The sequence below is a fragment of the Montipora foliosa genome, chromosome 11 (genome assembly GCF_036669935.1).
Source record: "Montipora foliosa isolate CH-2021 chromosome 11, ASM3666993v2, whole genome shotgun sequence".
Taxonomy (NCBI): Eukaryota; Metazoa; Cnidaria; class Anthozoa; order Scleractinia; family Acroporidae; genus Montipora; species Montipora foliosa.
In genome coordinates this window covers 15,937,903-15,964,041 of record NC_090879.1, presented here as the reverse complement: position 1 = coordinate 15,964,041, position 26,139 = coordinate 15,937,903, and the positions used below count along the sequence as shown (strand labels likewise).

Sequence of the window (26,139 nt, the reverse complement as noted above, 5' to 3'; positions counted from 1 at the left end):
TTGCAAATGAAATGTATTTTGAAATTCTGGTTGACTATTTACATAACAACGATAAGTAATTATAAACACGTGCCGTGCCAAGCACCTAGAAGCGTAAAGCCGCGGCTACACGAGCGATTTTTGTCTCGCGCCGGTGATGCGTTTTTTTTTCGGATTTTGTCGCGTCGCCTGCGCGCCAGGGTGGCTACACTTGTGACAAATTTTGGCGACAAATTGACAGCCGCGGGAATCACATACTTCAAGAGACCTGGGCACTATAAACAGAGATTCCTACTTTAATTTCATTGGCTAAATAGTCTTTAGTCGCGTCGCAAGCGCGGGCAAAAAGTTGCAGGGTGGCTACACGGGCAACTATCTCTGCGATTTTGTCGCGAAAGTTTCAACTCTGTCGACTTTTTCTTGCGATTTTTTCACCCGTCGTGTCGCCAGTTCAAGGGTGGCTACACGTGCGATTTTCATGTCGCGTTGGCGACGCGACAAAGTTTGAAAAAATCGCATCACCAGCGCGAGCAAAAAATCGCTCGTGTAGCCGCGGCTTAAGTTACAGTTCAGAGATCCCTGTTCTACTACTCTTGAAACAACGACATCGCTTTAAATTTCGTCGACCCAGACAAACGAGACCAGCAGCCAGTCATTGAGAAGACATGATAGGTGGTGAAACGCAGTATGCCTCGTACAGGAACATCCATGGATCTCTACCAATGATACACTTGGAAACATCATTGGACATATTGCCGATCTCTACAAAGTGTCTGAAAAGTGCGATAAAACGCAAAGGCCCACTAAATGCACCGTTCGTGATCCTGAAATTGCCGTGCCTTACATAGAAGGGAAAAAAAACACTCTGCAGTGCTTCAGCGTATTCGCAAACAGAGAGAAAGAACAACTTCGAGAAAAAAAGAGCAGGTAGCCATTAAATTTTAGATAACAGTCAGGCTTCAGTCTATTTGGTGTGTTTGCTATGTATTTGAATCTGAACCCTATTAAAAAGACCACCGCTTCTTTCGCTTATTTTAAAATTGAAAAATGGCTAAAATTGCAGGGAAAGCGCTAAAACTGCAGGAATAAAGTGTTCGCTTTTCCGTCTTTCCGTCAGAAATTCGACCGGTTTTTTAAAAACCCCAGAGAAGAAAGAACGAAGCGCCACAGTCCGAAAGGACGGCTATTGTTATCGCTATTGTTTTCTTGAAACAAAGGAGCGTATGCATAACAAAGTAGGATCCTGTGCGGAAATCTTGCCGCAAAGAGTATTGTGGTATTTTTTGAAAGAAGCTTAGACCCGACCACGGAGGTTTTCTTAAAAATAATGACCGCCGGGGCATGCAGACACTTTCATTGTCAAAGAAACCTATAAGCCGCTAACGTTTTGTGATTTACCATCTTTTTAGCCCTTTTGAAGCTTTTATCCATAATATTATGGCTAAGTGGTGTCACCTCGTTAACTATCAACAGAGTCTCATTGCAGCTTGGTAGATGTTGAGGGTCCGCAATAGGTTTGGCGAGATGCGGGATTTGGCTATTTTTCGCGGTGATATTCGGGATTTGAACTGAAAACCTGGGCGAGAAGCGGGAATTTCAGTTGCGAGTGGGAGTGGGATTTCGTGTTTTTATAGGGTTGGGATGCGAGATTGGCAAGGAAAACAGAGCGGGTTTCGGGATTTCATATGATTCCAACGTGACCTCATCCTAAGTCTCCTAAGTTGCCCAGCGCAGAAAAGCGCAAGCTGGCGGAAATGAACCTTTTCTGCGGTTTCAAATAATGAATAGCAACGGCCTTGTACCCTGTAAGGACTTGTCAAATGTATCCATTATCGCTTACCCCACGTTAGGAACAGACCGTACGAGGTCTTTGAGTCCTACTGTGATCTTTTGTGTTCAGTTGGCCTCTGACATAAATGACATTTGCGTCTGTATTCTTGACCTCAGTGTCCTCAGTCCCAGTCCTTTCTAGTTTTTCTAGCCTTTCGACCTTTCTACGAGCGCCAAGTGGTCTTAAAGTGGTTTGTTGTTGTTATTTTACCAACCCGAAGTCGTGGTATCCCGTTCCTGACCGTGCGGCGTCACTCTTTGACATTCCACTAGCGCCACAACTTCCACCTGCAGTGATTACCCCTTAAGATTCCCCGCTCATGAAGGGATGGACACACACCTTTGGAGCCGCAGTTCGCCAGAGAACCGTTAGACAGGAAACGACAAAGGCTAGAGCAGGAACTTTGCCCATTTTCTTTTTTTACCAGAGAGAAATTGTGCCTGGAGAAAGTTTTAGATGTTGCAGGGAGATATTCATCGTTCTGACGAAGACGGGTATGCGACATGTAGCAGTGCGGAGGAGGAGAAAATCGACGAGCTGGACGAATCAGAAAGCGTTTCCACTTAAGGTAGAGAAGTGCACTTCCTGCTAGGAAGAGTGTCTACATTCGGTCGTGCTGTTCGGTTCAAAAGCAGGCTAATGTTCTGCTTAAATACTCAGTTAACATTTTAAAATTTTTTCGACAATTTGACGATGCATGTTTCGACAACTCGATGGATTTAGATAAGATGGACCAAATCTTCCTATCTAAAGAGAAAAAACACGATACAGCAGAACAGGATTAGGGACCACTGAGCAAACACCCCATAAAATGTCAGACGCACGAACTAACACACACCTTCAAATACTCAGCTCATAGTCTTCCAAAAAACTAGGACTAGGAATATGGAAGTGAGCAATCTCTTTCTTTCACTGATACGTTAAAAAAAATACAAAACAGAGAAACGTTTAAATAAGGAAATGTAATAATCATTCTGCTTACTTATCTACTACCCATTGCATACAAGTAGGCCTTTCACTATCATGATCTTTTCCGTAATGTTTATTTCTAGAAATTTTCTGCGTTAATCATTATTTAACAAAGTACTACTTAAAGGAGGCTCGAAATAGTTTCTCCATTTTTCAATCTAATAAACACATTTTGTCCTTAGATACAGTTAGGGTAATCATATCAAGACGAAATTTGGCCAGAGTATTAAGTACCCATCGCAGATTTCTCACATTATATTTTCCTCCAAAATAACGTTACCATGGCAACGATATTAGGCATTTCTTTGAGCCTTAGAATCAACATATATTGTCTTTTTTGAAGAAACGGGACGGTGAAATCTTCCCATTCAGCGTTACCAGATAATGTTAGAGATAATCTCTAAAATATTTAAAATTCAACAAAATCTGTAGGCCAGTTTTTCGGAAAAATCAGTTTTTTTGAAATGTGTCTCTAATTTTTTTTTTTTTTTTCACCTACAGATATTTTTTTAATTTGAAAGACAAAAGTTTTAAATCAATCTAAACTAACATGCAAAAAATGAAAAACATTCACTGTCCGGAAGCAGAGATATAAACGAGTAAAGCTGCAAAATCAATTAAAATGAGGGGGTTACAAGACCAGGATTGGCGCATGCGTCGCGAATATTAAGGTCACTGAAGTAGAACAAATGATCATTATTGGAAAATAAGGACCCCCTATTCCACCTCGGTGATCACCAAAATGACAAACTGTTTTACCTCAGTAACTGATGTTCTTTTATTGCAATGAAAGTGCTCTTGATTATTCATAATATTAACCTGCAGATAACAGTGAAGAAGATCATTAACCAAAGGCAAGAGAAACATAGGCAATGGTGCATCTGGGTCTTAATGGGCCAAAACCCGCAGGCCTCCAGGGCCAAGCTGTTTGCGAACACGGCAATTAGCATGGCTTAGAGCAACCCACTCCCCTGCGACTAATGTTCTTCCGTGCCTTGCCAGCAATCTAGGTTTATTTATTTAATCACTTTCACCACAACAGAGAAACAGGCTGTGGTGGGGGTCGCACAACAGAGCGAGGCTCCAAATTAGGTGCGCCCTTTTTCTCTCCCAACCATGATATAGCACAGAAGACAGACCACAACACCGGGAACTACATGCCCTACTCTTTGCGACAAGTGTGTGGGTTCTTTTACGTCCCACAGGATTATGAACATTGAAGGGTTGTGAGACGGGGCCTACGGTTTATCATCCTTATTCGAGAAGACTAGAGAGTCTAACCATTTTCAGATGTAATTACAAAGGCAGCACTTTCTCCTCAGTTATTTAAAGACCCTGAGCGTTGGTCCGGCCGGAGTTGAACACGACCTTCCGCGTGACAGCCCGGTGCTCAACCAACTGAGCCACCGGTGCGCGGTTTTTTAGAGTGCACTGAGGAAGGTTATGTGATCCTCCTGAGATCAGAGCCAAAATACAAGTAAAATACAAAACTTTCAAGTTGTCAATGAACCAACGACTTTATTCACTTTTTTACTTGACCCATACATAAGTAAACTTTTTGCGTTCTCTACCTTAAGATTCAAGTCAAAAGAAATCTATGCATCTTCATAAAAATTACTAAACAGCGAAAAAAACTAGCCCTTTAAAATCTACTGTAGCTAAAAAAGCTGACAGATTTTTGAAACCAAAAAACCCACACTTAATCGTGAGGAATTTTGTGATCGACTGGCTGATCTACTTTTCTCTGGCCTTCAAGCAGGGGCGTAGTAACCCCACACAGAAACGCAGAATTCCTCACCAGACCCCGACTCTTCCGAGAGGGTGAATTTATCACCAACCGACACTTCCAAAGGAGCCCCAAAGAATCGAAAATCAAAGTGAATATTATCTGAAGTGGTGTCCTCGGTAGTCACCGGCCCGTTTTCGTCAGCAAGCTTGAGATCTTTGGTCTCCCCATCCGAGAGTGTTGGTACATAATCCACCCTCAAAATTAAGAGTTTTCCTGCTTGCTTGATTTCAAAGGATCCGTCCGGATCATCTTTGGAGCCAAAACAGACGTTGCGGTCAATCTCCGTCGCGGGGACTGCACAAAGAAACAAAGACAATAGAATTAAACTCGCTAAGAGTTTCGAATAAAGCAAATACGAGTAGCCGGAGCTACTGTAAGAGAGTAGGAAAGTTCTTCAAAAAAGAAAAGGAATGACACTCGTCTCTCAATAATTGACGCTAGGATATCATTGTCCATAATCAGTGTGTAAACATGCAGCGATGCATGCGATACTGTTGCCGAGAAACCCTGGCTCACCCGTGCGACACAATTGTACTGCAAATAAATAAGTAAGTAATTATTTAATCATAAGTTAAGCTTTAAAAAGGGAAAACGGCTTACAGCTGTTTTGAAATGGTTGACGTTTAGGATAAACGGTGTTTGACAAACGGTTGAACTGCCTAAAAGAGCCATTTTCTTTTATATATACCGAGTAATATACGGAACGTATACAGAAGGAGTTTGTACCTAACGGCGATTTCAATTGTTTTGGCTTTTTTCTTCTCTTTTGATGAAGGAGTTCAAAACCTTTTCACTTACTGTTTCGTTCCACGAACTCTCTGATAGCCTCTGGCTTTTCATGTTCCGGCAGAAACATCCTGTTCCTTGCGTAGCGCTCAACTTGCCATGGCCTCACTGTGGGCAGAGCCAAAGATTTAATACTTAGGGGTTCACGTCACATCAGATTTCATAAAGTGAGTAGAGGAATTCGGTCAGTAACTTTGCTCGGGCTTAAACAAAATCGTAACTCGTTTTGGAAAAACTGAAACGACTGCCGGGATTTATATAGAAACGGGCATATCGGCATATTATCCGTATCAAACCGGTAGAATATAATAGTCATTAAGGTCCCCTGGTTAGCTAGCCGTGGGAAAAGGTCGAAAACACTCCTACGATGCCCCCGGATCTCGTTTTGTTCGCGGTGACGGCCCAAAGTAATTATTTTCACCGCCACTCTGATACATATTCCAAAATACGAAATAACTGACACTTGGCAATTTTTGAAACAGTGAAAAGTTGTTTACATATAAAGCAACATGGATTCACTCAGCAATAAGCTTAAAAACCCGTCAGGGATATAGAAGTACCCAAATTGTACCCCCTAGCTCCCCCCCCCCCCCCCCTCCTCTGAGAGGTACGCCGAGCACGCCAGTAGGGTGTTGAGGGTGATATCAAATTGGACAAAGACAATAACAGTGCATGAAGTACAAATGCTAGATAAAGAGGAGAACCACCACATTTGTTATATTGATTTAGTTACCTTTGGGTTTGGCAAGCGTTGTTTCCGCCACCAATAGGAAAATCACCAAAAAAAGATTGAAGGAAAAAATCGTTGCTTTGGCATTCATCTTTAACCCTGGAGACAAAAACGAAATTAGGTCTCACGTTTGGAATAAAACGTTTTTTTGGTGATGCGTGACGTGGGTGGCTGGGAATGGCGAATGATAAAATACGGATGAAAAGAAAACTAATGAAGGGAAATTTCAACAAATAAGGAAATGCAACAAAGCGGAGGATAACAAGACTGAAAATGGTAAAACATTTGAACAATTAAACTAACTTTAGGCACAATCTGTTGAGAAAAGTAACAGGAGTGTCAACTTCAAATACTCGAACGATGAGATGAAACCTACAAAGTGGCATAAAATACGAACAGTCATCTCGAGTTTCACAACTAATTCTTCTTCTGAATTCATTGATGGTAGATTGGCCAAAGTAAAAAAATGATGTAAGGCTTTGAAAGTCAAGTCCTTCATCACAGCGTTGTACATCCTGCCCATGTAAAACTATCCTTTTCGTATAGTTTACAAGACTCACCGCTTTTCTCCACGGAAAACTGGCAAAGTTGTTCTTCCAAGGGCTGCAAAACGCACTGTCTCTTAGTTTAGTGAGCACCGTATTTAAAGGAAACTTATCACGTGAATAACTGAGAATTAAGCCAGCGCAGTAACCAATCAGAAGCGACATGAAACCGCAAGAAAAACAAAGAAAAGTACAAGTCACGAAGACACATTTGACTAGAATTGCTGCTGCTTCCGTGGAGTTTTTACTTTCCTAGTTAGTTTGCCTCTCTTCTTTTTTTGAGAAAAATGAAAATTTAAGCGATATGCACATAAGTGGAGAAATTTGAAACTGCAAATGTGTGGTTTCAACTTATGCTTCTATCCACAGATGAGTGGTTTGCGCATGATAACCCTGAACCATTACCCTGCGAGCAGAGCTTTCTATCGCTTGTCTGGTAATTATTCTGGCATTGTGTGCGTTCTACAAAAGAAACTATAGTTCTGCCAACATCAAAAGGGTTTGTGGTTTGGATGGCTTAATTAAGGAATAAGTTATACTTTGCTAATTGTCTTCACTTGACACGATCGACAATTCAAAACTTATCTTTCTTTTTCCATGCTCATCTGAAATTTGTGAGACAACGGTTTTTTTAGTAGCAGCTTTGTACAAATAATTTGTCTCGATACGACTTGTAACTTTGACAGTCCTCAAACTGTTTTCTTATGAGTCCACTGTACTGCAACTTGTGCACATCATTCATGAGATTGCTGGCCATTTACTGATGAAGCCCTAGAAAAGGGCTATACCGGGTAGCTTTTCTTTACATACTTAAGGCCTTTGATAGAGTCTAGCATCGTGGTGTTTTAGCCAAGTTAAGTAGTCTCAGACTGGAGGGCACCCTATTTGTGAAATTGGTTTCATAGTTGTCTTTTTAATCAAACACAGAGGGTGGTTGTTTGGGAAGTTCATCTCGCATGATTGTTGTAACATTAAAGCAGGAGTTCCGCACTGATGAGTGCAGTGCTTGGTCCATTGCCCCTGTAGATCACCTTTGCAGAAATCTTACGGCAAGGGGTATATTCCTGTCTACGTTAATGACTAAAAAAAAAACTAGGACTAGGAATATGGAAGTGAGCAATCTCTTTCTTTCACTGATACGTTAAAAAAAATACAAAACAGAGAAACGTTTAAATAAGGAAATGTAATAATCATTCTGCTTACTTATCTGCTACCCATTGCATACAAGCAGGCTTTTCACTATCATGATCTTTTCCGTAATGTTTATTTCTATAAATTTTCTGCGTTAATCATTATTTAACAAATTACTACTTAAAGGAGGCTCGAAATAGTTTCTCCATTTTTCAATCTAATAAACACATTTTGTCCTTAGATACAGTTAGGGTAATCAAAACGAAATTTGGCCAGAGTATTAAGTACCCATCGCAGATTTCTCACATTATATTTTCCTCCAAAATAACGTTACCATGGCAACGATATTAGGCATTTCTTTGAGCCTTAGAATCAACATATATTGTCTTTTTTGAAGAAACGGGACGGTGAAATCTTCCCATTCAGCGTTACCAGATAATGTCAGAAATAATCTCTAAAATATTTAAAATTCAACAAAATCTGTAGGCCAGTTTTTCGGAAAAATCAGTTTTTTTGAAATGTGTCTCTAATTTTTTTTTTTTTTCACCTACAGATATTTTTTTAATTTGAAAGACAAAAGTTTTAAATCAATCTAAACTAACATGCAAAAAATGAGAAACATTCACTGTCCGGAAGCAGAGATATAAACGAGTAAAGCTGCAAAATCAATTAAAATGAGGGGGTTACAAGATCAGAATTGGCGCATGCGTCACGAATATTAAGGTCACTGAAGTAGAACAAATGATCATTATTGGAAAATAAGGACCCCCTATTCCACCTCGGTGATCACCAAAATGACAAACTGTTTTACCTCAGTAACTGATGTTCTTTTATTGCAATGAAAGTGCTCTTGATTATTCATAATATTAACCTGCAGATAGCAGTGAAGAAGATCATTAACCAAAGCCGGGCAAGAGAAACATATGCAATGGTGCATCTGGGTCTTAATGGGCCAAACCCCTCTGGCCTTCAGGGCCAAGCTGTTTGCGAACACGGCAATTAGCATGGCTGAGAGCAACCCACTCCCCTGCGACTAATGTTCTTCCGTGATTGCCAGCAATCTTAAATTTAAGCGATGTGCAAATAAGTGGAGAAATTTGAAACTGCAAAGGTGTGGTTTCGACTTATGCTTCTATCCACAGATGAGTGGTTTGCGCATGATAACCCTGAACCATTACCCTGCGAGCAGAGCTTTCTATCGCTTGTCTGGTAATTATTCTGGCATTGTGTGCGTTCTACAAAAGAAACTATAGTTCTGCCAACATCAAAAGGGTTTGTGGTTTGGATGGCTTAATTAAGGAATAAGTTATTATACTTTGCTAATTGTCCTCACTTGACACGATCGACAATTCAAAACTTATCTTTCTTTTACCATGCTCATCTGAAATTTGTGAGACAACGGTTTTTTTAGTAGCAGCTTTGTACAAATAATTTGTCTCGATACGACTTGTAACTTTGACAGTCCTCAAACTTTTTTCTTATGAGTCCACTGTACTGCAACTTGTGCACATCATTCATGAGATTGCTGGCCATTTACTGATGAAGCCCTAGAAAAGGGCTATACCGGGTAGCTTTTCTTTACATACTTAAGGCCTTTGATAGAGTCTAGCATCGTGGTGTGTTAGCCAAGTTAAGTAGTCTCAGACTGGAGGGCACCCCATTTGTGAAATTGGTTTCATAGTTGTCTTTTTAATCAAACACAGAGGGTGGTTGTTTGGGAAGTTCATCTCGCATGACTGGTGTAACATTAAAGCAGGAGTTCCGCACGGATGAGTGCAGTGCTTGGTCCATTGCCCTTGTAGATCACCTTTGCAGAAATCTTACGACAAGGGGTATATTCCTGTCTACGTTAATGACTGCATTCATGCACCCGCTGCGCGAACTGAACCTTGGATATTCATCAAACGAAGCTGCAAATTTGCACCTCTAGCAGATTTAGACCGGGGATCCAGACCAGGAAATCCAAATCTTAAGGGGTTGGGGAGAGGTCTAAATCTGCTGGGACATTGGCCATGATAAATACCGATACCTAACTTTTTTTTCATTCTTTGATGGAATTTTTCCTTCGCTTTCGGAGCCTGGAAAATACTGGAAACCTCACAAAATCTAGTTAATGCTGATCATCGCCGCAGTTATTAATTAACGTTGCTTAAGCAGTATTTGTAGCGAAAGGAAAGCCTGAAAAATTCAGGCTTGAACTTGACTCTTCCCGCAGTTCAAATATATATGGCTTTCACATATAACTTATCCGTCAACCTCAAAAAAGTATTCATAACTATCAAACAGGATGTAAAAATGAAGCGGTGTGTGTCGTAACACCACTGAAAGTAAATGCTCTGACAAATCACAAGTGGCGCGAATATAGCGCGAAGATCCAATTGAATTAGAGAAATTGTAATCTGCTAAGGCAAAGCACAGGAAAATGCGCGCCCACAAGTCACAAGGTTAATTTGAAAAAGTGGTGCGAGATAAGAGACAGATTTTCTTTATGGATCTAAGGCTTTTGACGGAGGGTGGTTATTAAAGGAGATTATTTTGCCAGCGAGATATAATAGACCTAGTAAATGGCAAAAACAATAGCCAAAACTAATCTTAACTTTATCTTAAAGCCGCTTTAGGCTAGTAAGCTTAATATAGTAGACTTCGTCTCCCAAAATAACTTATTCAGTTCTAGCTGTTCTTTCCTGTTCACCAAAAGCCACACACCATATCAATAAAGAATGAGTTGGACTGGATGACTGAAACGTTGCAAGTAGAATTCTATATATGATATATTTCACATGTGAAGAAAGCGATACGTCGAATCAACTTCGCCTTTGAACAATATAACTGATCACTATCTTAAGTAGAATCACTTAGCCGATCAGACTGCACTATGAGCAAAACACTTACATGCGGCTTTCGGGGCCCGTGGTTTAGAAATCAGCGCCCACTATAAGTTTGTGTTTCGAAAACATGGCTTAGGCTTCCAATTAATTAACGTTAGATGACTGATGGTTGAGGAAGGGCTTGTAACACCACTGCCATCCGAATCGGGGCAAAAGCGCCCAGATGTAAAGAAGAAATACCAAACAGTTGAATATGTGCAGTGAGGTAGACCTTTGAGGAACTAAATTATTATTCAGGGACTAAATTATTATGAACGGCGTTAATGAAGAAAAGAAAGAACAATTTACCGTCTTGCAATTACGTTCTTGGTAAACCCTAAAATTGATCATTTCATGGTATTGTGTTGCAGAGGACGGCATGTTGAAATTGTTGTGGTACTCTGGGTAATTTTGTGGCCCACAACTCCTTGCTTTCAGATGTTTGACGATGTTTGATAAACATGTTTGAACCGTTTGGCCAGGGCTTAAGAATGCAATGCGTTTGTACGCGGCTGAATTAATATACAACACGGGAGTTTTGGCCTTTCAAACTATTTAAAGCTAGTAAGTCAATGACGTTACTTTTCCTAGATCCACCCCTCTGGGGTCTAGTCGGTCAGTTTTGAATGCGAGTAATGGCGAGCCGTGAAATCCAAAACTCACACTCAAAGTAAACAGCCTTTGGACAAAACTCAAAGCTCAAAATGTTGCCAGTCAGGTTTTAAGCAATCCCAGTTTCAAAATTTGAAGAAAAAGAGGAAGAGAACTTTGCAATTGTCAAATGTGTGGTAAATGAAAGATGTGTTGTAAAACAGTAAAATTCTGTTCAATTAGGATTTTTTCCCAAAATTTTGCTCATCACCCAGTTGGAACACAAGCTCATGAATAAGGTCACTGATGTGGATCAAATGATCATTATTGCAAAATAACTCCCTATTCAACCTCAGTGACCACGATAATGACAACCTGTTCAACCTCAGTAACTAATGCTCTTAGAGACCACTTTATCTTTGGGCCAAAACCCTCACGCCTTCAGGACCAAATAGTTTGCGCACACGGCAATTAGCAAGCCTGAGAGGAACCCACTCCCCTGCGACTCATAATGTGCACTGACGCTGAGGGTTATACACCTTATTCCAAAATGGACGCTGATTTATGCGCATACAAATTGGCCCTTGTTGCCTCGTTCAAGATAAAATATTCTTTTGAATTTTAATCTTAAGATTGAGGCATCAAGGGCTAATTTGAATACAAACAAAAGAATATTTTTAAAAATGGCGGCCATTTTGGAATAAGGTGTATGTTATCCTCCTCAGTGAATCAGCGCCAAAACACAAGTAAAACTAAATATTCAAATGCTCAAGAAATCAACGACTTTATTCACTCATTTTACTTAACCCATACTTAAGGTAAGTTTTTGTGCTCTCTTACCTTAAGACTTTTTAACAAAGGAAATCTATCCCTTAAGAAAATTATTATCGCTAAAATAACTGACAGAATTTTGGAACCGAAAAACACACCATGTTAATCATGCTGAATTTTGTAATAGTCGGGCTGATAGTCTTTCACTGGCGTTCACGATTCGGGGGAGTAATAACCCCACAAAGAAACGCAGGTTTCATAGCCAGACCCTGTCTCTTCAGAAATGAAAAATGTGTCACCGGCATTAACTTCATAAGGATTATCGGAACCGAACCGAAAATCAAAGTGAACCAATGTATTAGTCGTGCGCTTGGGAATCACCGGCTGGTGGTTTTTGTCAGAAAGCGTGTAACGTATGCGATAATCCATGAAGGTATCAGTAATCTGGGGTGATGGCGGTTTAAAATCCATCCTCAAAATTTCGAGTTTTCCTGTTTGCTTGATTGTAAAGGATCCGTCCGGGTTGTCTGCGGTGCCAAAACACACGTTGTCTGCAATCTTTGTCGAGGGGACTGCACAAAGAAACAAAAATAATAGAATTCAACTCGCTAAAAATCGGGAATAAAGCAAATACGAGTATAGCCGGAGTTACTGTAGGAGTAGGAAAATTCTTCCAAAAAGAAAAGGAATGACACTCGACTCTCAATAATTGACGCTAGGGTAACATTGTCCATAATCAGTGTGTAAACAGCGATGAATACAATGCTGTTGCCGAGAAACCCTGGCTCATCCACGCGATGTGACTACAAGCGCTTGCAGCCGCAAGTAAGTAATTAGTGAGTAACACATTATTTAATCATAAGTTAAGTTTAAAAGAGGGAAAACGGATTATACATACTTAATTGACTGCTCCCCATAGGGGCTTTTCAGGGCCAATGAAACACAACGAAACGACAGAACAGAACAACAACGACTGTTAGGAATCCCAACTGGCTGGAGGCAAACCAGTTGGCTATTTACAAGTGCGGCTGGGAAGCTGAACCAGGGACTACCAGGATCAAATTCAACGAGTGGTCAGAGCGGGTCTTGAACCCGGGATCTCCGGATCTAAAGGCAAGCGCCCTAACCACCTGTTTTACATGGTTGACGTGTGGGATAAACGGTGTTTGATAAAGGGTTGAACTGCCTAAAAGTGCCATAATAACTTTTAACCTGAAGAAGGCCGAACGGCCGAAACGTCGTATTAAACTTCGTCCAGAACAGTCAAGAGTTTGTCTCTTCGTCGCTTTTCCTTACGTACACTTAACTACAAATTCGCGTCGAGGCATTGTATCCTGTGGATCCTCCTCTTACTGGGAGTTCATCAGTTAGGTCACCGAGTAATATTCAGAACGTGTACAGAAGGAGGTTGTACCTAACGGCGATTTCAATTGTTTTGGCTTTTTTTTAATTTGATGTAGGAGTTCAAAACCTTTTAACTTACTGTTTCGTTCCACGAACTCTCTGATAGCCTCTGGGTTGTCATGTTCCGGTAGAAACATCCTGTTCCTTGCGTAGCGCTCAACATGAAAAGCTGTGGGCAGGGCCAAACAGTTAATAGTTAGAGGTTAACGTCACATCAGGTTCCATAGAGCTAGTATAGAGGAATACTGTAACAACGTGCGGTATATATAGTTTACGTCACAGAAAGTGCGGCGTACGGGGTTTTATTCACGAGTTGTTAGTGTCAAAAACCGAACGAGCGAGGAACGACCGAGTGAGGGTTTTTGACACAAACAACGAGTCGTGAACTGTTTATTACACATAAGACGAGAATTTTTATTAAAATAGTTTTCTGAACGCAAATTAGAAACAAAAACTCACTAACAATAGAACCAAATGCAAATTTAATTTAATTCAATAACAAAGTACGATTTGCACGAGATGCACGAGATGCACGAGTGATTGGCATGGAAACGCCTTTACGCTATTGTTGATTGGTTATATTTCCACATGTCAAATAGCTGTACGCCATTCTGATTGGCTGTATAAGCCTTTTCCACATGTGAAAATAAAGCGTATAGATTTGTACAAATGAGCTTTATGAAATAAAAGTCTCATGTTATGTGTAATAAAACTTGTTTTGGGAAAACTGAAACGAGTGCCGGGATTTATATAGAATCGGGCATATTGGTATATTATCTGTATCAAACCGGTGGAATATAATGGTTATTAAGGTCCTGGGGTACGCTAGCCATGGGAAAATTTCGAAAACACTCCCAAGAGGCCCCTGGAACTCGTTTTGTCAGCGTTGCCGGCCAAAAATAATTTTTGAAACAGTGAAAAGTTGTTTGAGTTTAAAGCAACATGGATTCACTCAGCGATAAGCTTAAAAGCCCGTCAGGTATATACCAATACTCAAATCGTACCCCTCCCCCCCCCCCCCCCTCCGCCCATTCCTTAGAGGTACGCCGAGCACACCAGTCGGGTGCCGAGGGTGATATTTATTTGGACAAAGACATTAACAGTGCATGTGCTTGTACAAATGTTAGATGAAAATGAGAAATACCACAATTGTTATACTAATTTAGTTACCTTTGGGTTTGGCTAGCGTTGTCTCCGTCAACGATAGGAAAATCACCAAGAGAAGACTGAAGGAAAATATCGCTGCTTTGGCATTCATCTTTAACCCTGGAGAGAAAAAGGGAAATAGGTCTCAAGTTTGGAATCAAACTCTTTTTTAGTGACGGGTGACACGGGTGGCTGGGAATAGCGAATGGTAAAATGTGGATGAAAAGAAAACAAATGAAGGGAAATTTCAACAAAAAAGAAAGTTTAACAAACCGGAAGATAGCAAGATTGAAAATTAAAAACATTTGGGCAGTTCAAATTACTTTAGGCACAATCTGTTGAGAAAAGTAACAGGGGTGTCAACTTCAAGCACTCGAACGATGGGATAAAACCTGCAAAGTGGAATAAAATTCCTAATCTCGAGTTTCACAACTAATTCTACCTCCGAATTTGGGATCAAATCCATTGATGGTAGCGATTGACCAAAGTAAAAAGATGATGTATAAGGTTTTTAAAGAAAGTCCCTCATCAAACCGTTGTACATGCTACCGATGTTAAACCACCCTTCTTGTATAGTTTACAAGACTCACCGCTTTTTACTCCACTGAAAACCGGCAAAGTTGTTCTTCCAATGGCTGCAAAACGCACTATCTGTTAATTCAATGAGCACCGTATTTAAAGGCAACTTATCACGTGAATAACTGAGAATTAAGCCAGCTCATTAACCAATCAGAAGGGACATGAACCCGCAAGAAAAACAAAGAAGGATTTAGTCAGGAAGACACACTTGACTAGAATTGCTGCTGCTTGCGAGGAGTTTTTACTTTCCTAGTTAGTTTCCGTCTCTTCTTTTCTTGCACAAAATGAAAATTTAAGCGATGTGCACATAAGTGGAGAAATTCGAAACTGCAAATGTATGATTTCAACTTGTGCTTCTATCCACAGATGACTGGTTTGCGCATGATAACCCGGAAACCATTACCCTGCGAGCAGAGCTTTCTATCGCTTGTTTGGTAATTAAGAAAGTCTCAGTTTCTGGCATTGTGTTCGTTCTACAAAAGAAACTCTAGTTCTGCCAACATCACAAAGGTTTGTGGTTTGAATGGCTTAAGGAATAAGTTATTATACTTTTCTAATTGTCTTCGCTTGACAAGATCGACAATTCAAAACTTGCAAATCTCTCTTTTACCATCTTTCTAGAATTTGTGAGCAACTTTGTACAAATACGACTGGTAACTTTTACCGTCTTCAATCTGTTTTTCGTTCTTATGATTCCACTGTACTGCAACTTGTGCACATCATTCATCAGATTGGGTCACTTTTAGTGATGAAGCCCTAGAGAAAGGCTATGCAGGGTACCTTTTCCTTACATATTTAAGGCCTTTGATAGAGTCTAGCATCGTGGTGTGTTAGCCAAGTTAAGTAGTCTCAGACTGGAGGGTACTCTATTTGTGAAATTGGTTTCATAGTTGTCTTTTTAATCAAACACAGAGGGTGGTTGTTTGGAAAGTTCATCTCGCATGATTGGTGTAACATTAAAGCAGGAGTTCCGCACGGATAAGTTCAGTGCTTGGTCCATTGCCTCTGTAGATCACGTTTGCAGAAATCTTACGACAAGGGGTATATTCTTGTCTACGTTAATGACTGCATGCATCGCTGCGTGGACTAAACCTTGGATATTCATCGAACGAAGCTGCAGTGATAAAAACTCTTCAAACCCTTTCTTTAGTAAATCAGCAAGCAAATTTGGACCTATAGCAGATTTAGACCGAGGATCCAGACCAGGAAATCCAAATTTTAAGGGGTTGGGGAGAGGTCTAAATCCGCTGGGACATACCTAACTTTTTTTTCACTCTTTGCTGGAAATTTTCCACCTCTTTCGGAGCCTGGAAAAATACTGGCAACCTCACAAAGTCAAGTTAACTGGCTGATCATCGCAGTTATTAATTAACTTTGCTTAAGCAGCATATGTCGCTAAAGGAAAGCCTGAAAAATTCAGGCTTGAACTTGATTCTCTCCGCAGCTCAGATAGATATGGCTTTCACATATTAACTTCCGTCAACCTCACAAAATATTCATAACTATCCAATAGGAGGTAAAAATGAAGCGGTAATTACACCATCTACAAGTGTGTGTCGTAACACCACTAAAAATACTCTGACAAATCAAAAGTGGCGCAAATATAGCGCGAAGATCCAGTCTAAATAAGAGAAATTACAAGTAACCTGCTACGGCAAAGCACAGGAAAATGCGTACATGTCACACGGTTAATTTGAAAAAGTCGTGCGAGATAAGAGACAAATTTTCTTTAGGTATCTAAGGCTTTTGATGGAGGTGGATGTTAATGGAGATTATTTTGCCAGCTAGATATAATAGACCTAGTAAATGGCAAGAACAATAAACTTAGCAAAGCTGCTTTAGGCTAGTAAGCTTAATTTAGTAGACTTCGGCTCCCAAAATAACTTATTCAGTTCTGTTCTTTCCTGCTCACTAAAAGCCACACACCATATCAATAAAGAATGAGTTGGGCTGGTTCAGGAAGGGCTTTTAATATTTACATAGCGATAATTTTAGACCATAAACGTTGCAAATATAATTTTATGCATGATATATTTCACATATGAAGAAAGCGATACGTGGAATCAGTCTCGCGCATAGCTTTCTTCACAATCGCCATCTTGAGTAGAATCACCTAGCCGATCAGACTAAGCAAAGCACTTACATGCCGGCTTCAGAGGCCGGCGGTTTATAAATCAGCGCCGGCTAGAAGTTTGTGTTTCGAAAATATGGCTTCAGCTTCCCATTAATTCTACCGTTAGATGATTGATGGTCGAGGAAAGGCTTGTAACCCCACTGCCATCCGAATCGGGGAGAAAGCGCCTGCCCAGATGTAAAAAAGGAATACCGAACAATTCAATATTTGCAGCGAGGTAGACCTTTGAGACAAATCAATCAATCAATAAAATCCGTTATTTTACGATGGTTTTCAAAGCTAAAAGCTTGTGGGGTCGTCATTAAACAGTTTATCACGCTTCACCATATTATGCCTAAAGAATATTTAAACTTGGCCAGGGTTAGTTTTGGCCATTATTTTTGCTATTCGGATTCTACGTAAATGAACATTATTAGGAGACTTACACGCCCTAAATTGAGCCTAAGTAAGGATGGGGTTATCTTTGGCTATTGTCTGGGGCAGTATTTGTTAATACGCTTCGCTGTTTCGTATAGTATCGACACTTGACTTCTATTCTGTGCAATTCAAGGAAACGTAAGCGTCACTTCCTTCCAGTATTTAAAACCCTTAACTACGCAGCGCAAATCTTCCTTCAGTCCTCAGAACGAAACGAAACGTCGTCTGAGAGGTACTTGTTAAACGAGCGGCCCACATCGCTTTTGGCAATTTACTTGTGCGGGCTGTGGTGCTCGCTACGTTGGTGAAACCAACAGGGATTTCTACACAGGTGTAAATGAGCACCTTTTCCGGGATAAAAATTCCCATATTTTCAAGCATCTTAGTTTTTCTAAAAGTTGTTAAAATAATTGTGATGTTTCTTGCTTCAAAATTATTGATTATGCTACTTCTTTCTATCAACTCAAAATCAAAGAGAGCTTCTATATTCAGCGCTTGAAACCCGAACTCAGCAAACAAGTTGATCATGTCAGTTTAGCATTACATTTTTAAACTTTCACCGTTATATCAGTTGTGTTCTCTGTAATATTGTTGGTTCGTTTGAATTTTACCTACTTGTAACGAACATTTAATCTACAAAAAATCATTGTATTGATAGTTATATATATATATACGACTTATCTTGTAAAAATTTTAATGTTACACTCACTATGGTTGAAGATGATGTTTGAAACATCGAAACATGTTCCTTAAACTCAAAAGTGTGGTTGTATTTTTAAAAATATTAATAGAACTTTATTTTCACACGATAATGTTTAAAGCTGAATAGCTTGTGGAGTCGTGTACAAATTAAATCAAATCAAATCAATGCTTATCAAATCATATTGGTTTTTGAGGAGAGGGGAAAACCCGAGTACCCGGGAGAAAAACATCTCGTAACTGAGTAAAGAACCAACAAGATTAACCCACATATGACGCCGGATCTGGGAATATCGAACCCGGGCCAAGGTGGTGGGAAGCGAGTGCTCATCGCTGCTCGCTAGGGCTAAGTCATTATAAGTCTATTTAGCTTGATCCTTGGATAGCTAACTCTTCATTTTGGGAAACCTTTCAACAAAGTGCCATTTCACCTCATTGAAGGAACTTTCTGTCACTGCGAGTCACTAGGCAAGTTGAATAAATGAAAAAGATCGGAGGAGCACTAAAGCTGTTCTTATTGGACTCATGCTAATTGCTGAATACTGATAGACCGTAAAAAGACAGTTAAGGCCTTTGCAAAAAACGTTCCATAAGATGCGCAAGGCGAGACAAGTTGCACTTTGAAATGTAGATCGCGTTCGAAGCTACTTTCAGAATAGTCGATCTCTTCCACTCAGTGAATTTAAAGCTTGGTGGCAGTTTTGTTTAAAAAAGAAAGGAGAGGCAATGGACCAAGCTCTGCCCTCATCCGTGCGGAAGGTCTTAATTTTACACCAATCATGCAGATGAATGAAACCAATTTCACAATACGGTGCCCTCCAATCCAAAACTACTTTACTTAGCTAACAAACCTCGATGCTAGACTCTATGAAAGGCCATAAATACATAAAGAAAAGCTACCCGGCATAGCCCATCTCTAAGGCTTGTTCCGGCAGTAAACGTTACCAGTCGCATCGGGGCAAATTATCTGTGCAAGGGTGCTACGAAAAAAACCGTTCTCTCATTAATAAGTTTTGAACTGTAGATCTTGTCAAGGGACAACAATTAGCAAAGTATAATAACTTACTCCTTAAGCCATCTAAACCACAAACCTTTGTGATGTTGGCAGAACTAAAGTTTCTTTTGTAGAACGAACACAATGCCAGAGACTGAGACTTTCTTAATTACCAGACAAGCGATAGAAAGCTCTCCTCGCAAAGGGGTAATGGTTTCCGGGTTATCATGTGCAAACCAAGCAATTGTGGGTAGAAGCACAAGTTGAAACTATGCATTTGTAGTTTCGAATTTTCCCTTAATTAGCTTTGTGTGCACATCGCTTAAATTTCCATTTTGCTAAAAAAAAAAAAGAACAGACGCAACCTAACTAGCAAAGCCGGTAAAAACTCCACGAAAGCAGCAGCAATTCCAGTCAAGTGTGTCTTCGTGACTTGTACCCTTCTTTGTTTTTCTTGCGGTTTCATGTCGTTCAAAAAGGCAAAATCGTCGGACAGGAGGCCTTTTAACCGCGGCCCAAATCGCTTCTGATTTGTCGGCGCTTGCTGAGTGCGTCTCCTAAGAGCCTAACTTCGTGCACTCTAATTTGAGCTTCGTCACCACATAAGAAGCAATACTTAGCGTCGTTTGTCTTGATCGTATAGCCAAATATTGAATGCCTCAAGTTGAAAAACCTATGAACGCAACACGATTTTACCTACGAAATTGAACGAAATTCCTGTCATTTCGAGAGAGTTCTCGTCGTTGGAGATGTTCAAAAAATGAAAAGATCGGAGGAAGACACTATAGAGGGACTATAGAGGTTCTAAGAGTGAACTTATGCTAATAACTGCCAGAGTATATAGACCGTAAAAAGACACTTAACCCTTTAAGTCCAAAGTCACGCTTGCTATTTTTATTTTAGAATTTTTTTCCGATAAACGGTCTGCAGAACTTGGCTTCGCCGTATAAGAAGTTTTCATTGGAACAAACTCAGGCAGCCCAGACTCAGCATTTACAATCCTTCCGATTTTAAAGCAATCATATGGGAAACTTAACAATTCATTCTCTTGTAGCGGTAATTTGTATAAACATTACCGAGCTTTCACCGATCACCGTCCCCAACCAAAACCGTCGCTAAACTGCAAGGAGGCCACCGATTTATTTCTGGACGAGGACGTAAGCCCCTACTACCGGAAAGCCAGAAATTTTCAAAGGAAGGCTCACCAGTCAGACCATTGAAAAACTCGTGGAACTCGCCCTTAAGCAGATCGCAAAAAAAAAAACTCCTTCGAAGCCGAGTCCTGTCGGCGAAGTCTTCCTCCGCCGAATAAGTCCGTAACTATCTCAGTCCACCTTGAATAAAATCTTAAGTCCGCTCTATCGATCCAATCCATATTACTGCAAATATTCCCCGTAAGCTGTTGTAATATAATCTAAAATACTGACATGCATGTAAATTAGTGAAAGAGAAGATCGATAGAACTGAATGTCGATATCGAAGATCAACTGAAATTTTTCAATATTTTGCATCTGATCAATCAGAAAGCACACAGTTGCTGTGACGTCAGGACAGTAAAGTTTTTCCCGCTCACTGAATGCTGATTGGTCAATTCAAATTTCAGAGGCCGCGGCCGTATGCAAGGCCAGACCCGCTGTTGCGAACTCAGGCCCTCTCGCAAAAGATGTTATTGCGCCATCACAGCATTGTTTCTACGAAACTGGTTTTTTGCATTGCATTTATAACATTTTGCACGATTTCAAAGATGGTACCCAACTTTTCAAAGTGCAGACTTGACGCAAAGAAACAAAATTCCCATTTTTTGGCTCATTCGTACTTGATCCACTCGAACGGGTTTAACTTTTATGGAAACGTCAGACTCTCGTTCCCGGAATCTGTCATCTCTTCACGCTCCCTTTGGAGATGATTGATGTCATAAAGTTATACGTAATCGGTTATGTAAATGACATGCAACAAAATAAATGGTGAAGGAAAAAAAATTATAGAAGTGGCAATCAAGCCCAGAACGCTCATATGCTTTGTGAGTTAACACCCGCTCAGCAGCGGGACTGTTTGGGGATTCCATCTTCCTTCCTCTCAGTACAGGATTCAAAAAAGTGAGTCTCAGTAAAACAAACTAAAGATGGTTTCATTTGTCGCTCACGCAATACACATTTGTTGCATCGGATGATGAAATGCTCTTATTCTACGTTCCTAGAATTTCTTCGTTTTAAAGTTTACCAAATCTTCAAACGGGTGTGGAATCAAACAAAAATTTCTTCTTGCTGTAAATTAAACATAAGCTGACTTCTATAGTTTTTACTTTCCAGATCAAAATCAAAATATGTCACACGCAAGCTTGCTCAGTTCCACAAAACGAAGTATTTATTATCGGTGAGAAAATGAAATGAACAACGAAAGATAAAGGCTTTTACAGATTGTAATAGAGATCAGTATTCAAATGTTTGCCTGTGTTCAGTGCTGTCAGCTAAGGAAAACATTATTTGAACCAGAATCATCGATCCGACGGTGAATTCGCTGTTGGTGATTCTTTGCAATGTAGTCCAAGAAAATATTTTTCCACTTTCCACAAATGATAATACATTGATTGTGATCATTCTAGTCCTTAAACGCCTTATTTTCTTTGAGAATCCCGATTGAAAAATTGCGTTAATCCTCGCTGCTACTCCAAGAGAAGAAGTTGTTCAACAACGATTTCCGTTTCCACTCGATAACATGTTGCGAAGAGCAAGTCATACATAAATAATCATAGAAAACGAAATTATAATAAACATAGCTTATTTTTCAATGGAATATAGAATTAAAAAGCCCATTTGAGCTCCGATGGAAACAGATTACTTAAACAGTCACAGAATTCCGACTTTCGGGTCACGGAAAATGGCAACTGAAGTGTTGTGGGCGCGCAATGTAAAGTGGGTGACTAGGGTCCTTTAACCAGCCAAGAACAAAAGAGAAATGAAGTAAAAATGGATACATTATTCTAATTTGGTTCATACACAAATTAAACCAAAGCAAACGAATGGAGCGGCCAATCTGCTCCAGTCAGTATTCCAAAGAAATCTCACCTTTTATCCTGACTGTGATTCCTCAAAAAAAAAAAAAAAGCAAATTCTGATCATCTTGCTGTGCCCAACCTTATTGTTTCCATTTGTAAATTTAGTAGCATTAAAACAAATACCTGCTAGTTTAAATAACAAACTCATCTTTCTGGCAAACGTTCGCCATTTTCCGAATTGTGCATCCCACGGAAACGCCCTCATAGGCGTCTTTTTCTAACTGGTCTCTGAATGAAAGAATGAACTTTATTTAAGTGTCGAAGTATTTAGCTAAATATAAGCTAATTGCGGACACTAAAAGAACATTCCAAATACAAAATAAAGATAATAAAATAGATAAATAAATGAAATATTTAGAAATTTAAAATTGCTTGATTTCAGGGAAAATCTAAAATATTTACAAATTATAATTACTTAGTCTCGAAAACAGATCATGAGGTATGTCTCTTGGTCTCGACTAACCCAAAATATTGACAAGTCTATGATAATTACCTGGTATCAGCTAAACAATTCAACTGAGCTGCAGTCGCTGGGTAAAGAAAGAAAAAACAAAATTCCATTCACGCTGATTAGGTGGTGCATAAAAAATTTCAATCGATGCGCGTGCCCTCAATTAGAGCTGTCAGGTCTTTCTTCTTTGAAAAGTTACTTGATAGCTGCTGCTAAACCGCAAGAAATGAGCTCATATCAAACGAGTTTCTTCCATTTTTGGCAAAACGCAAATTTTAGTCTGACCTTTGCGGTTTGCCTTAAACGTGATGATTAATCTCTCTGTTGATGTTTGCGAAAGTGGCGGGTTCTTCGAAAAAACCGTCTTATTCTCTCTTTTCAAGGAGATTGTTTTTGGACTCTGGACCTTTATGGTCATCGCATGTCATCGCATGTCATCGGGCCGATTTTGGGGATAAAATCGTCCTCGATCGATCGCGGAGTTATCGCTGGACTCAGAGGTTTCCAGTCTCCTTCCTTGCCATAATTATTTACTGGTCCGTACAGGCAGGGGCCCGTTTCTCGAAAGTCCCGAAAACTTTTCGGGCCATGAAAGCCATTTGTGAAATTGCCAACCACTTGTTTTGGAAAGCCGATCTTTTAACATGTATTTAGGCAGCAAAAAGAAAAATAACTGTGAAGTTTGACGAATTAAATCCTCTCCTTTCTTGAGATACAAAGGGAATTGTGACACCCGAAAATGGCCCGTAAAGTTTCGGGACTTTTGAGAAACGGGCCCCAGGCCCGGAAAAACTGAGGGACACAAAGATATGAAGCAACTTGCATTTTGAGATTTGGAGGTTTTGGGTTCGGAGGAGGCAATGGTGGGGGGGAGGGGAGGGGAAGAATTTGAAAACGAAAACCAGAAAGTGCATTTCCCATACAAAAAAAATTACAAAGCCAAAGAAGGGCTGTGTCTGATTGTTGAAACCATGTTTCATCTTGTAATCACTATACCAGGAAACCATTACCTGCACCAGACTGTCTGAGTTGCCTTAGAGGCATGCGTAGACTTAATCGGCAAAACACAGCATCCATACTTTCACTGTAGTGCAGCCATGGGTGGTGATCAAACCACCCCGACTGGAAAGACTAGCCTGCTTGCAGGCGGTAGTTGTTGTGTCGCGACGCCATATTGGAAGAGCGTGGGATAGGTCTGGGCACGACCCTCAACCCGGCCCAGACCTAGCCGCGCGAATCCAAGATGGAACCTCATTATGAATTCCGGTTTTTCGACCATCCAACCGCCTGCGTGCAGGCTACTGGAAAGACCTGTTCCTATTGCCTTAGTTTCTACTTACCCTGGGGTAAAAGCGACATTGCTGAGTCGTGTTCCAAAGACAAATCCAGTCGCCTAGATGTCAAGACGATTTGACACATTTATATTTTTGTCACATTTCTCGTTTGCTGTAATTTTTTAGGTGGTTTTTCTATACTTTTGTATCACTGAATAACAGAAGCGAAAATGTGAATTGAGAAAATGATACTTTAATTAAAATTTATCAGGAAGGATTCTATCCGGAATTATTGACATCTTGTTGTTTCAAACTTCTGGACTGAAGAAATTCAATTTTCAACATTTTATACTTGTGTGTTTTTACTTTTTTAAGGACAAAGTGGAGGGGCACGACCCCTCAACCTCCCCTCCCCCCCCCCCTTCCCCTCCTTCCTTGCTACGGCCCTGATACACTGAAGTTTAGGTTGCTGAGATAATCACAAACCAGCCCAAATCGCCTCAAATAGACCATAGTTAATCTAGGGACTGGTTATGAAACCCTGGGAATTTCAAAAGCAGGAACAATACAGTCGCAATTAGATGTTGAACCGACCGTGACCCTGCACAATCTTTTGTTTTTGGTTCGCTAGTTAATTTCGAATAAATTAGTCGAAGCTTTTTATTGGTTATCCTGCCGAAAAAAGTGTGTTTTTGTCGGGTTTTGTGCAGGGTAAAGGCCAAAAAAGCGAACAAAAACATGAAACAAAGAAACTTGTCGAGTTTCATAACCAGCCTACATCTATTAACTATGAATAGACAGAAGGACACAAGATAAAGCAAAAGTAACTTTACTATATTTCTTTACTTTAAGTTAAGATTGGCCTTTTCCTTAGTTTAGGTTTCTCATACAACTCCTTATAACATCGGAAGGATTGTAAGCGACACATCTACGGTTTTGGGCTCAGGTTTTTTCTACAGAAGCCCACAGCGTTCTTCTACAGTGTTTTCGAGTTTGTACATTATTTCTTATTAAGATGATTGTAAATAGGCGCTTTTTATCTTGCAAATAAAGCAGTTAGTGTTTTTCACAGAAAAAGGCTGTCCATGGCTGCCAATGAACCAGGTGCAATGGCTTTGCACATTTGTGACGTGCATGAAGGCCACACCGGGTTTGGTGTTATGGTGTGGCACTTTGCTTTTAATGTTCTCTTGCTTTAAATAGCCCTGTAAAACCACCTCTCAATTTGTAAAGTTACAAGCAGAAAAATGTTAAGACGAAAAATAGAAGTGATCCTCGCAATTATTTGGACAATTTAAGTAATTGCCTCTTATAGACAACTGAAAAATTCAAGTGGCTCCAACGGGATTTGAATCCTTGACCTCAGCGATGTGAGCAGTTGGGAGTAGGTCAGTTGGACTCATACATTTGAAGTGCCGCTTATAGACGAATCCGTTTGGAGCCACCAAAGTAGGTGATATATAGGTCTCTATAGAGCGAGTTTCAAATCGAGTCAAAGGACGGAGACAGTCCAGTAAACCAATCAAAACCGAGGCTCGAAGTAATTACACGTAGCCGACACAAAGCGCGGGAAAATGTGCACGCGCGAGCTACGATTGGTTTTGGGTTCACTTCTGATTGGTTGAAAAAGTGCCGCGAGAACTTTGAACCAATCACTGAGCGAAGTAATGCAAAACCAAAACAATTCGTATAATTACTTTCGACACTCAATTGAAAAGCGCTCTAACATCAGTAGCCTATAACTAGGAGCGAACAACAGCCCAACATTCATGAATATTGTTGGATTGAATTTCTCGCAAATGAGAGCAGGACCAGGAGCCCAATGAACCAAGATCGGTCTGTAAAGCTCCTATTCATGGGCTCCTGCTTGAATTGTCCAAATAAGGGCGCAGATCACTTCTCTCTTTCGTCAAAAAACTAGACGCTAGCTGAGCGTAAACTGGGTTGCCTGTGGTACATGTGACACAAAAATAGAGGGCACTGAGTTGGGTGGTATG

The 26,139-nt window shown here is 40.2% G+C and overlaps 2 protein-coding genes across 2 annotated transcripts; both read right to left on the bottom strand.

The window, feature by feature from the left end:
- Positions 1 to 4,270: 4,270 nt before the first annotated feature.
- LOC137975921 (uncharacterized) lies at positions 4,271 to 6,721 on the bottom strand. The gene is made up of 4 exons (XM_068823130.1): positions 6,645 to 6,721; positions 6,088 to 6,183; positions 5,367 to 5,462; positions 4,271 to 4,862 (listed from the first exon to the last, which is right to left on the bottom strand). Exons 2-4 carry the CDS (start codon positions 6,173 to 6,175, stop codon positions 4,531 to 4,533), a joined length of 516 nt encoding a protein of 171 aa, XP_068679231.1. The 5' UTR covers positions 6,176 to 6,183; positions 6,645 to 6,721; the 3' UTR covers positions 4,271 to 4,530.
- Positions 6,722 to 11,986: 5,265 nt separating this feature from the next.
- Positions 11,987 to 17,941, bottom strand: LOC137976220 (uncharacterized). Its single transcript, XM_068823515.1, has 5 exons — positions 17,716 to 17,941; positions 15,130 to 15,176; positions 14,564 to 14,659; positions 13,473 to 13,562; positions 11,987 to 12,561 (listed from the first exon to the last, which is right to left on the bottom strand). Exons 3-5 carry the CDS (start codon positions 14,649 to 14,651, stop codon positions 12,203 to 12,205), a joined length of 537 nt encoding a protein of 178 aa, XP_068679616.1. The 5' UTR covers positions 14,652 to 14,659; positions 15,130 to 15,176; positions 17,716 to 17,941; the 3' UTR covers positions 11,987 to 12,202.
- Between the last annotated feature and the right edge of the window lie 8,198 nt (positions 17,942 to 26,139).

Coding starts and splice junctions, on each gene's coding strand:
- LOC137975921 (XM_068823130.1), bottom strand. CDS start 6,175: ATGAATGCCAAAGCAACGATTTTTTCCTTCAATCTTTTTTTGGTGATT. Junction 5,463..6,087: donor AACGCTTGCCAAACCCAAAG/GTAACTAAATCA, acceptor CTCTGCCCACAG/TGAGGCCATGGCAAGTTGAG. Junction 4,863..5,366: donor AGAGTTCGTGGAACGAAACA/GTAAGTGAAAAG, acceptor TTCTTTGTGCAG/TCCCCGCGACGGAGATTGAC.
- LOC137976220 (XM_068823515.1), bottom strand. CDS start 14,651: ATGAATGCCAAAGCAGCGATATTTTCCTTCAGTCTTCTCTTGGTGATT. Junction 13,563..14,563: donor AACGCTAGCCAAACCCAAAG/GTAACTAAATTA, acceptor CCCTGCCCACAG/CTTTTCATGTTGAGCGCTAC. Junction 12,562..13,472: donor AGAGTTCGTGGAACGAAACA/GTAAGTTAAAAG, acceptor TTCTTTGTGCAG/TCCCCTCGACAAAGATTGCA.